Source organism: Dendrobates tinctorius, unplaced genomic scaffold (genome assembly GCF_039654945.1).
Source record: "Dendrobates tinctorius isolate UK_male_01 unplaced genomic scaffold, ASM3965494v1 ptg000016l, whole genome shotgun sequence".
Lineage (NCBI taxonomy): Eukaryota > Metazoa > Chordata > Amphibia > Anura > Dendrobatidae > Dendrobates > Dendrobates tinctorius.
Genome location: NW_027361684.1, coordinates 92,112,678 through 92,125,743, shown reverse-complemented (window position 1 = coordinate 92,125,743; position 13,066 = coordinate 92,112,678). Strand labels below are relative to the sequence as shown.

General features: G+C 42.7%; 1 protein-coding gene across 3 annotated transcripts in view; it reads left to right on the top strand.

The window, feature by feature from the left end:
- Nucleotides 1–343: 343 nt before the first annotated feature.
- Nucleotides 344–13,066, top strand: part of EFHC2 (EF-hand domain containing 2) — a 94,666-nt gene continuing 81,943 nt past the window's right edge. Inside the window, exons 1-3 of one of the 3 annotated variants that reach the window (XM_073566062.1) lie at nt 344–413; nt 9,141–9,329; nt 12,528–12,678. In XM_073566062.1, coding sequence (XP_073422163.1) covers nt 372–413; nt 9,141–9,329; nt 12,528–12,678 — 382 coding nt within the window. In that variant the 5' untranslated portion in view covers nt 344–371. Of the gene's footprint in view, nt 414–6,981; nt 7,093–9,140; nt 9,330–12,527; nt 12,679–13,066 lie in introns of those variants that run through there. The other 2 variants (XM_073566061.1, XM_073566063.1) reach the window with 2 other exon arrangements.

Below are 13,066 nucleotides of genomic sequence, written 5' to 3'. Positions count from 1 at the left end.
CTATCAATGTGTTAAATAACAGTCGATAAATTTTGCACCGTTTACATATAAAAATGCCAGAAAACTATCACAAAATTCTTGATAAATTATCTCTTCATTGACAAGTAGGACAAATGAAATGCTATAGATTGAACTAAAACATTGGTATTTCTGTGCAGCTGATCAGGACTTTGTACGTGGATCTTTGGCAGCCTGTGTCACAGGTGAACACAATTATCTGGTAATTAAAGTTGCATAGCGAAAAAAAGAAAAAAACTGAATAGACGGTCACTAGGTAACTAACTGGTAAACAATGCTGTCTCCATGGCGGCAGCAAGTGAGTGACTTACATCGGAGGCTGATCAGTGTGACAGCCCAGACTGCCGATCACCATGGCGCTGCCACTCTTACCAGGAAACTCCTTTAATCAGAATGTAAGTAAAAAGTGTTCGATATGAAGCTGTCACATCACCAGGGAAGGAGATCACTGGTCATAAAGTGCATGACCAGTGATTAGGTGTTAGGTTGGAGCTCTATTTATCTGGATAATTTTGTTTTTCTGTCGTTTTTACAGAAAAAAAGCTCTTAAAAAGAGGCTACTTTAACATCCGCACTATTTACAAAAGGGTAAATTTAACTGAAGGCAACCAGTATGCAACTACTGTAGAGCAGGGCAGCGGGGACAAGCATTTACAAGTGTACATTCATTTGGCTTACAAATACTGATGAAGAATGCTGAACGTGCAAACATGGCCAAAGACTGAGCGATTTTAAGCACCTTTGCTCTTTTGTTCTTTTTTGTAACTTTTTTATCTTCTTCCTTAAGTAGCAGTATGGGGGCTTGTTTTTTTTGTGGGACAAGTAGTTTTGGATAACCCCATTCATTCAATGCCACATTTTTTTTGTTTTCATTCTATAATAAAAAATGACTCTGAATCATTATTCTCCAAATTACTACTTTATTATTTTAGCTATTATGCTTTGCTTAAATAGCGCTATCTTATTCCTCAGCGCTTTTACATACATTATCATCACTGTCCCCATTGGGGCTCACAATCTAGATTCCCTATCAGTATGTCTTTGGAATGTGGGAGGAAACCGAAGAACCCGGAGGAAACCCACGCAAACACTGGGAGAACATACAAACTTTTTGCAGATGTTACTATGATTATTGTGATGTCATTATAGTGATACTAAACTACCATAGTGTTTGGCTCAAAAATTTTGTAAGAAGAACATTTATGGAGCAAGTCGGTGGCAGGTGTGCAGAGCCCCCGACGGCATAAGCACGAGCAATACCTGGCAGATAATGGCTGTGTGTCACCCGCGAATGTTAAGCTGTTAAATGCTGCTGTCAAAATCTGTGGCGAGGCATGGAGGCGAATCCACCATCGGCGCCGATGGTTTGCTATGACAGCCATGGTTCTGTTGAAGAGCTCAGTGTCTGTCATCGTGGAGCTCCTTTGAAACTCACCCTGTAGCTGGGCTTCAAAGTGGACCATGATTTTTACTATATGCAACAATACTATGGTATTTCATTGTATAGTACAAGCGATGAGATGATCGCAGCTTCAAGTCTCCTAAGGGGACTAATAAATAGAGTAAAAAAAAGTTTATAAAAATATGAATAATAAAAAAAAAATTACTTCAAATCACCCCACCGGACTGTTAAAAATATAAAATAACAAAAAAATACACATTTGTGCTATCTCTGCATCAAGAAATGTTCGATCTATCAAAATATGAACATAATAAACCCGATTAGTAAAACTGAAAACAAAAAAAAATCAATATTGCAAAATATTTTTGTATTATTTCCCCGCAATACTGCAAAAATGCTGCAAGAAGTGATACAAAATCTTGTGTCTATCCAAAAAAGGTATCAATAAAACCACAATGTCCAAAAAAAAGCCATCGATGACACAGACCCATAGATAGACATATGAAAACGTCACGGGTCTTGGACAACGCCAACACAATTAATGTGTGTGTGTGTGTACATTATATATATATATATATATATATATATATACACATACACAGTACAGACCAAAAATTTGGACACACCTCATTCAAAGAGTTTTCTTTATTTTCATGACTATGAAAATTGTAGATTCACTCTGAAGGCATCAAAACTATGAATTAACACATGTGGAATTATATAATTAACAAAAAAGTGTGAAACAACTGAAAATCTATCTTATATTCTAGGTTCTTCAAAGTAGCCAGTTATTACTTTGATTACTGCTTAGCACACTCTTGGCATTCTCTTAATGAGCTTCACGAGGTAGTCACCGGAAATGGTTTTCACTTCACAGGTGTGCCCTGTCAGGTTTAATAAGTGGGATTTCTTGCCTTATAAATGGGTTTGGGACCATCAGTTGTGTTGTGCACAAGTCTGGTGGATACACAGCTGATAGTCCTACTGAATAGACTGATAGAATTTGTATTATGGCAAGAAAAAAGCAGCCAAGTAAACTAAGTAAAGTATGTGTAGGGCTGCAGCACTTCCTAAGTCTAATAGAGACAGAGCAACAAAAACTGTCAGTCTTTACTTTGCTGCTGAGTTGCCAGGTCCAGTCCTGGTTCCACTTCTCTGAGGGCTGCATACCCAGACCCATTTCTGTGTTTCTTGTGTTCACCTCCCTGGGGGCTGTATGCCTGTATCCTTTGTCCTGTACTTGTTCCCGCGTCCGTCCTTGTCTACTAAGTCCATTTCTTGTACCTGTTTGTGTCCTTGTCCGTTTCCTTAGCTACTCAGCTGTGTGTAGCCTTGTGTCTACTCCTTCAGCTCTGCTCTGCTCTTTGCTCCGCACCCTGCGTCTGTGCTCTGCTCTTCGCTCTGCACCCTGCGGCCCTGCTCTGCTCTTCGCTCTGCACCCTGCAGCTCTGCTCTGCTCTTCGCTCCTCACACTGCGGCTCTGCTCTTCGCTCCGCACCCTCCAGTCTGAACTGGTTCCTACCTGTCTTTTATCCTACCCATGCCTGCCTGTATGCTAGCCGTGCCCGCCTGTTCTTGCCTGCACCTGTCATTAGTGTTCCATCCCCCAGTGGGATCAGCTGCTACAGGGAGACACCGCCCTGGAGTGGTACCTGGCAGCTAGATGCTGCACATGCCTGACCTCACCACTAGAGGCTCCAGTGAACACCAAGGTAGCTGCTTAGGCCTGTTTCACATTTCCATTATTTTGACGGGAGGCAAATCCGCCAGAGCGGTTAAAAACGGATCCGCCTCCGTCATGGGCTAAACGGATGCTACAGGATCCATGTGATCCGCTGGAGGGGAAATTTAAAGGAACCGCGGCCTGGAAAGGAGAGAGAGAGAGAGAGAGAGAGGGGAGAGACAGTTTTTTTTTTGTTTGCATGGCTGTTCCGGAACACCATTCAGGGGTTAAAAGTCCTGCTCCAGTGAATCTGCCTTGCATGCGCAATAGAAATTAGCGGACCGTTGCTCGGAAAAAACGTTGCAGAGTCCGTCCCATCCGCCCGGGAGACGCTAAAATTTTGACGGATCCGCCAAAAAACGGGTAGGATGGACGACCGTCAGTCAAGATCCGCCGCTAATGTAAGTCTATGGGGGAAGAACGGATCCACCCCTTTTTTGGCGGATCCGTTTTTTTTAGAAAATTGGCGGATTTTGACTGACGTCAAAAAATGGAGGTGTGAAACAGGCCTTAGTCACGCCCTTCCAGGGTAGTCTGGTTTGTGGCACAGTGGGGCCGCAATCCTCGCTCGTGTCATCCTATCTCGACGCGAGCGTTACACCCACATAGTGCTCCTTATAGCATCATGGCCCCACGTAGTGATCAATACAGAATAGTGTCCCCACATAGTGCTCCATACAGTATAATGGCCCCACCTAGTGCGCCATACAGTATAATGGCCCCACATAGTGCTCCATACAATACAAAAGCCTCACATAATGCTCCATACAGTATAATGGACCCCATTTAGTGCTCCATACAGTACAATGGTCTCACTTAGTGCTCTATATACAGTAGCACAATGGCCTCACATAGTGCTCCATACAGTATGATAGGCCTACATAAAAAAATACTCACCTCTGCCCTTTACCCTGCTGCTCTGGTCTCTTCATGGTGTCTTCAGATCCTCTGCACATCTCGGTACAGCGGGTTCGTTATAATGACGTCATTGCACCTGCTGCCAAGAAACGTTATACGCAGAGAGGGATGCTCCCTCATCCATCACTGCTTTCAACTGTATTGGCATTTAGTTTAAAGTACGATACCGGGTGGGGGCATCACAGGACAAATATACTAGGGCGGCCCACCTGGCATTGCGGACCAAATATCACCCTGTGGGCCAGGTTTGGCCCATGTGCCACAGTTTGATATATGTGGATTAGTGGATAGCATTTGTATATTTATCTTTTTTTTTTAGACGTTTGATACTGTATAAGGGTGCCCACAGCATTGGAAGAGAGGATTATTGTAAACTCCAGCTTTTGTCATTATACTCCATCAAGTATCATTGATGAGCTTACCCCTGCATTGTGAATCCCATTATTTCATTATTCTGTTGAAGAGTGGCAGAAAATGTTAGTTTATTAGAGCTATGAGATGCCACTTAAAAGGCACACCCTACTTTACATGAAGTTTAAAAAATGTTTGTGTCTCAGTAAAAGTGAAAATTAAGGTTTCTCAATATGTGTTTCATATACCATTTTGTATTACTCCCATTACAGGAAAACATTATTTTTGATGCCCCTGTATTACTTGAACCCCTAATGACCGTTGTCTGGTTTTCAGGGCCAGCTCCAGGTTTTCGTGGGCTCTGCGCGAAAGAGTCTCAGTGACCCCTTTAACATCTACCATGATTTATAATGCACAAATATGGCAGAGGTATATTATAATGACAAAAATGTCCCTCATTTCTTACATTACATGAGTGATATATCTATTGTCAATTTTACAATAGCTCAGAAACCGTCGAAATCTCGCAGCAGTCACAGAGTGATGAGAATTCATATTAGACAGGTAAAAAGTTCTGTGTTTTCCAGCTCTTTTTTTTACCCTTGAGCACTGAAAAAAATTCCTTTTAACTTAATTTGAGTTGTCTCATCTGCCTAAATAGGCGAAATTATTGTAAAGCGTTACGTTAAACAAGCAACTTTGCAATTTACTTTTTAATTAAAAGCATTTATAGTTCTATTGTGTTCTGTTTGCTGTTCCCGGCCACCTCTACAGTTTGTCAGCTGGGAGGCAGGGACATGGTGCGCTCCCGAAGAAAAAAGATGATCAGACCTCTGTAAGAAGTACCTATTACCCCCAGAGAAACTTTATGATGTAAAAGGAAATAAAAAAAAGTAAAATCTCCCAAATAAATAGTTAGGGAAAAAAGTTTTTTGCCCCTTAGAAATAGATTTCTGGATCTAAGATGAAAAGTCTGCAGTCATTTTATGTGACTGTAGAATCATGACAGTGTGTAATGTGCACACAGTCACAATTCCCCTGTATCTCAATGCGAGTGGGTGATCACAGGACAGCATGCATGCGATATGCACAGTTGTGGTGGCTTCTTTCAGTGGATGAGAACTCTGAAAAGCCAGATGAGACTAGTCTGTACGTGACCGCCCACTTGCATGGCGAATCGTGACAGTCTACACATCACACACAGTCATGATTTAGCACTGAGTTACTGCAAACTTTTCCTCTTAGACAGCAAACTCCACATCTGCATTGAGGGGTGAGAGGGGCCGATGACGTCATGCCTCCAGATGTCTGTCGGTTTGCTTGTGTGTGTGTGACGACCTGGTATCGTTCACCAGCCCTATATGGGATTCTATAGGGACAATACAAAGCTCAATCTGGGGCACTGATCCATCACTTGTGGAATATTATTTTTTGGCCAGTTCTATTGCTGTACCAGGTTTTGAGCTTTCTGACCCAGGGATCTGTGAAGATTGTTCCATGACGTATTCCATACTATTAACAGGAAACTATTGGCCTGATCTCTGTGTATGGGCTGAGCCTAAGGAAATACTTACACAAAATGTTATTCTTTACTCTGCCGCAAAAACCCAGGAAAGTGCCAATGTTTTAACAAAATCGCATTAGCCGCCCATCCGATAGCACCAGAACCAGTGCTCCCAGCTAATATAGTAAATCTCATACAAATTGCCAAGGGCAGCGGGGACTACAATGACCAGAAGGCATCTCCCGGCCTGCGGGGTATGACACAAAGTAATAGCAAGTACAAAGTGCAGGTAACCCAGCACTAGCCACCAGCTCTGCTACATGTGCAGGCAGAACGCCGCTTCCTGGGTCTGGGTACGACAAGTGTCAGAACCCTACACAGCAGTGCTCTGCCCCATTGCTGTGCATTTACTTAGCAGCTCCTGCCCAGGTCAGTGCACGTGTGTGCCCCATAAAGCGCAGCTCATGTTTATATAGTGCCAGGTAGTGATGTTGCCACTGTGGCTCCTCGCCCTCTGCACACCTCAACAGCGTCCTGCGCTTACTTTTCAGCAAGACTGCACCTAAAGGACCCCCCAACATCCCCAAAACTGCTCGTCCTCCCACCTTCACCTCCAGCAGCACCGCTGTACCTGCTGCTCTACATCCTGGCACTGTCCGGAGCCTCCAACACCGCTGCCTACACGGATCCATCCCTCACACTGCACAGCGTCACCAAATAAACACGTCAAGTGCCGGTGTACCCGACGGTCAGTGGGTTCCCCCATTTGTCTAGGGCCCCAACTCTTGTCTGGATACGCTGGCCCTGCCGGTAATCTTGAGTTACTGAAAGTTTCAGATGCATTTTTACAAGTGCCTGATTTATTCAAATTTTCTCAGAGCCATTAAAAATAAGAATAATTTTGTGATTCTTCAATAATATGTGTAGACATTGTTTGTTGTCATTTTTAGTCCTTGTGACACTTTTAAATAAAGTTGTAGAGTTAAAATAGGAAAAAAAAGAGGGAGCGAGTAGACTTGCGGTTACCAGGTAACCAGAAAAGAAACAATGCCGTCTCCATGGTGGCAGCAGCTCAGTAAATTACACCCAGGACACTGCTGCTGATCAGTGTGACAGCCCAGACTGCAGATCACCATGGCGCTGCCACTCTTACCAGGGAACTCCTTTAACCGGAAGGTAAGTATAAAGGTTTTCTCTTTAAGATATAATACAGATTAACAATTTTTTTTCCTACATCTTTGTGAAACGTCCTGTTACTGCTTGTATAAACTTTGCTCCCCTGTTTGGGCTGTGTATCTTGTATATATAGCTCTCCATGGGTAGCTGTCTATTTAGCAGGCACAAAGTGAGGTGAACTGCAAGCGTTATGGAGCACCCTGATTGGTCACCTTGTCGTTGTGTGTGTGGGGGGGGTTTGCTCTGTTCATCAAAATAGCGTCAACTAAGTACCCTATGTAATGTACATGTACTACTGCTATTTATTTACTTGCTGCTCATTTGTTTTTATCGTCAGTTCTGTCTGATAAATGGCCGCAGTGTGAACGTGCACCAACACATTGCACTCATACCAACAGGTGTGCTGGCCCATTTCTTCGGTTTTGCAAAATCTATTGATGCATTCTCCAGAAATGTGTTCTTTTGTAATTTAAATATGCTAATAAGGTTCTCAGTGCACCTCAGGTGTCTCTGACCAGTTCAGTGCATCTTCCCATCTACTTTTTTTCCATCACCCCTGCTGTGTCCTTGATTGACAGCTCTGGCATTACAGGGGCAGTCATTTTGTTCTGACAGACTGCAGGTCAATGGGGTAGTCCGCAGGAGCGTTTTTAAGCACGGACTGATTGTCCACATGTACAGAATTGCAGAATGAACTAATTCGATCTATATTTTTTTAATAAAACTCCCCTATTAATCTCAATGGGTGTGTTAAAAAAACTGATGCCGTACAGATACTATCTGCACGGTATTAGCTTTTTACGGGTCCAGTGCAATTAGCCGTATTTGGTCTTGTAAGTTTCTCATGCTTCTGCCACCAAACCTGAAAGCCAGGCAGCACAAGGATGCAACTAGGATGGTATCCGAGTACAGTGTTTTTCATGGACCCATAGGCCTAAATTGTTGATGTTGCAGATTTTCTGTAGCATTTCTACACCATTTAGGTAAATTTTATTACTTGTGATTTTTCATTGCATTTTTTGGAGTGTGTTATTTTACATGCATTTTTATTGAGTTTTTCATGCTATGGTTTTTATAATTTTTTTGTTTCATGTTTTAAATAAATTTGTCATATTTTTGATACTTCTTGATATTTGCCTTTGACAAAACTTTATTGATACAGTCATGAGTAGATTACATGTGTTTTTAGTGCATTGTCCCAATGGAAATGTAGAAAAAAACACTTGGGAAAAGCCATCATTAAAATGTAATGTTTTATGTGGTTGCATTATCCCAAACAGAAAAGAAAAGAAAACGCCAAACTGGTTAAAATAATACATTAAATTGATATCAAATGTTGGTATATTATTGATAACAAATACAGTTGTGCTCAAAAGTTTACATACCCTGGCAGAATTTTTGCTTTCTTGGCCTTTTTTCAGAGAATATGAATAATAGCCCCAAAACTTTTTCTCCACTCATGGTTAGTGGTTGGGTGAAGCCATTTACTGTGTTTTCTCTTTTTAAATCATAATTACAACCCAAAACATCCAAATAACCCTGATCAAAAGTTCACCTACCCAGGTGATTTTGGCCTGATAACATGCACAGAAGTTGGCACAAAATGGGTTTGAATGGCTAATAAAGGTAACATCCTCTCCTGTGACCTGTTTGCTTCTTTCATCCAGCTACTGACGTTTCTGAATTGTGAGTCATGGGGAAAGCAAAAAAAAATGGCAATGGATCTACGGGAAAAGGTAGTTGAACTGTATAAAACAGGAAAAGGATACAAAAAGATATCCAAGGAATTGATAATGCCAGTCAGCAGCGTTCAAATTGTGATTACCAAATGGTTAATCAGGGGCTCTGTAAAAACAAAGCCAATAAAAGGCCAAGAAAGCAAAAATTCTGCCGGGGTATGTAAACTTTTGAACACAACTGCATTTAGAATCCAAAATTGGAATGTAGGAAAAGACAAGCTTATAACTGTATCTTTGTGGTCAAAGAGAGATTAGGTAATGGTCTGCTGTAATAGATACTAGTTTGTAATATATAATTTTTATTTCCAGCTTGGAAAAGAGAGATTTCATAAGTCACAACATTTTGGTTACTCCAATGACATCTCCTTGTTGCTGGGTGAAGACAAGCCGGGGATTGGAGGAGAACGGCTTCTTGGACAGAGGTTAAAGCCTAAATTTAGTGTTTTCCCCAGAGGAGTGGGCAGCGATGCTCCATCTTGGGTTGCTTTTGACAAACAGGTTTGTATAGGTGGTTCCCTTCTATGTATGATGAGAGCAACCTTTGCTTGTTTTGTGGTTTCCTAGATTGCTTTTCTAGACTCACTGAAAATGTGATTATTACTAGAGATGAGCAAATTTGATCGGGTCACTGCTTATTCTGCAAGCTATAGCGCTTCCCGAATAAGCTGCAGAGGGAACCCGGATACATGGAACATGGCGGCTGATCAGTTATCCGGCTCCGCAGCTGCATGTGTTGTGGCTGTGTGACAGTCACAGCACATGCATGGAGAACCTGTGTGTTGAGCTCTCCATGCATGTGTTGTGACTGTGACCCAGTCACGACACATGCAGCTGCGGAGAAAAACAGCTGATCAGCTGGCGTGCTCCATGTATCCGGGTTCCCTCTGCAGCTTATTCGATAAGCAGTATAGCTTGCCGAATAAGCAGGGACCAAATCAAATTCGCTCATCTATACTTATTACCATAAAACATAACTTTTATTATAAATCATATTCATAGACAATACAATGACATACTACATATAGTGCAGTCAAGTCATATATAACCTGATAAACTATTTATCTATCAGGAAATAATAGATAAACTAAGGATAATATGACCCGCAAATAAAACCCAGATCACAATACACCTTTACGTCCTAATATCTCTACACATTTCATACCCCTTAGTATGTGCAAATCATCAGGAGACAATAGCCTCTGATCAGGATACCCAAACCATAGCCAAGAGATCCCCATTAAAACACATATACAACAATGGTTATGTGTATTCCTATTTACAAAGGTTGATCGATACAGACTGTATGTTGTCCAAAAACTAAGAGAAAGGGTGAGGAGAACCAAAAACGACCAACAAGTCATTACAGATAAAATTTAACAATTTTATAAACATTGATATTCAAATAACACGTATTGGGATAGAGTGGACAAATTCAAATGCAACCAAAATGCACAGATTGCAAAGGGACTCACGGAACCAGGGCTCTAATGGTTGTTTTTGGTTCTCCTCCCCCCTTTCTCTTAATGCATGACGACCAGTCCACACTTTGGCCCAGAACTTATGCCAGCAGTTTTTGAGCAATATTAGAGGCATACAGTGGGGAAAAAAAGTATTTAGTCAGCCACCAATTGTGCCAGTTCTCGTAGTGTGTTATTGATGGTAGCCTTTGTTATGGTCCCAACTCTATGCAGGTCATTCACTAGGTTCCCCCCCATGTGGTTCTGGGATTTTTGCTCAGCATTCTTGTAATCATTTTGACTCCACGGGGTGAGATCTTGCGTGGAGCCCCAGATCGAGGGAGATTATCAGTGGTCTTGTATGTCTTCCATTTTCTTATTATTGCTCCCACAGTTGATTTTGTCACCCCAAGTTGCTTGCCTATTGCATATTCAGTATTTCCAGCCTGGTGCAGGGCTACAATTTTTTTTCTGGTATCCTTCGCCAGCTCTTTGGTCTTCCCCATAGTGGAATTTGGAGTGTGACTGTTTGAGATTGTGGACATGTGTCTTATATACTGATAACAAGTTCAAATAGGTGCCATTACTACAGGTAATGAGTGGAGGACAGAGGAGCCTCTTAAAGAAGAAGTTACAGGTCTGTGAGAGCCAGAAATCTTGCATGCTTTTAGGTGACCAAATACTTATTTTCCACCATAATTTGAAAAATAAATCTTGCCAAATCACACAAGGCGATTTTCTGGATTTGTTTTCTCATTTTGACTCTCATAGTCAATTACAGGCCTCTCTCATCTTTTTAAGTGGGAGAACTTGCACAATTGGTGGCTGAGTAAACATTTTTTCCCCACTGTATATGCACATTGTTAGCGTGGGTGGTCAGGAGCCGGAATCTCGAGGAGTGGACCCTCTGGACCGTGGCACCGAGGGGCCCCGGGCGAGCTGCCAGGTGGAACCGACCCCTATACAGGGACCGTTAGGAGCAGGCCCAGGGGTTCGAGTACCACAGTAGCCGGTACCGAGAGGGGCGGCTCAGGATGGACTGGAGTAGGACAGTGGGAGTGAAGTGTAGATGACAGAACAGGGCTGGCACACAGGAGACAGGAATGGAGTAAGACTATAGACTGGAACGTGGAGGAACTGAAGTGTAGATGACAGGGCAGAGTTGGAACACAGGAGACAAGGAATAAAGGAGGATGGAAGGGCTGGAGCAGGATGGAACTGGAACACCGGAGGCAGGAGTGGAGTAGGACGGCAGGACTGGAACAGGATGGAACAGGAACACCGGAGGCAGCACTGGAGTAGGACGGCAGGACTGGAGCAGGATGGATCAGGAACTCCGGAGGCAGGAGAAGGAGGAAACAGGAACACTGGAGCAGCACTGAGAATAACTGTTAGCGAACACAGAAGACAGGCTGCGAGGCTGCTGCAGGAAACACTGAGGACCGCACCGAGAGACTGTAGAGAGAGCACAGGAGGAAGCAGGACCCAGTGTGCAAGGTAACACAACGATCAGGCGCCTCGCTCAGGGGGAAGCGGCCTGATATAGCCCCGTCTGGTCTGCCATTGGTCCGAAGGTGCTTCCTGGTCAGGGCACAGCTGGAGCACAAGAAGCAGCAGGGAGGCGCGGCCTATGGCACATGCGCATTGCATGCAGGGATGGCGTCGGCCACGAGCTTGTCAGAGGTGACCGCCGTGGCTGTCGGGTGGAAAGAGGCTGCGGTGTGGGAGCGGAGGCCGGCTGCGGCGTGGGTGCGGAGGCCGGGTGATTATGACGGAGCGGTGTAACACACATATTGACACCTTAATATGCCGAAGCTTTTCATGAGTTTTCTTTATTGTCTAAATACTAAGTAAGGTAACTACAAGAGTCTCCTATATGGACTCTTTTTGACTTTTTGCTAAATACTAAATACATTTTCATGATTCAAAAATTTTGTTTACAGTTTCTCACCATTTACATATCATTAACATGTCTATCAGTCTTGTGATTTCCATAATGCCATGACTTTTCCTTCTTGGTATTACAATTTCAATGTTGAGGTGTATAGTTTTTATCTTTATATTAAGGTTCTGAAAAGTGGAAAACCTCCTTAATAACTTACACTATATCATACAGTATACATATTATCAAGATCTGCTAACATGGTACATCATGCTAAAGTTAATCATTAAATTCATTTTAGCAATAATATCATTTTATTTCATTTTATCATGTTACTTCTTTTTTACTTTATTTCAGGTGTTATCATTTGAGTCATATTTTGAAGAGGACGTTCATCAGAGGAGAGAAGAAGTTTACCGTGTCCGGCAGTGTAAAATATATTTCTACTTAGAAGATGACACAATTCAAGTAGTTGAACCTGAAATTAAAAACAGTGGAATTCCTCAGGGTTTGTACTGTTGCCTTTTTTTATTTTTATTTAATAAATACTAGTATTTGAATTACTAGGCTCACATGTACAGAGCAAAATTGTGAGCACGGACCTCTTAGGCTACTTTCACATTTCCGTTTTGAAGCATCAGGCGCGATGCGGCGAAAAATGTAAAAACCGGATCCGGCGCCTGCTGCCACCGGATCCGGCTTTTTTCCCATAGACTTACATTATTGCCGCATTGCGTCTGATGGCCATGCGGTGTGTCCGGCTTTAGCCGGAAACGGCAAAAAATGCCTGTCCGGCGTCAGCAAAAAAACGTTCCATGCAACGTTTTTTGACAGCGCCGGACTGCTATTTTGCAGAGCGCATGCGTGAAGACTCTCTTTCCCTCTCCCTCTCCTGC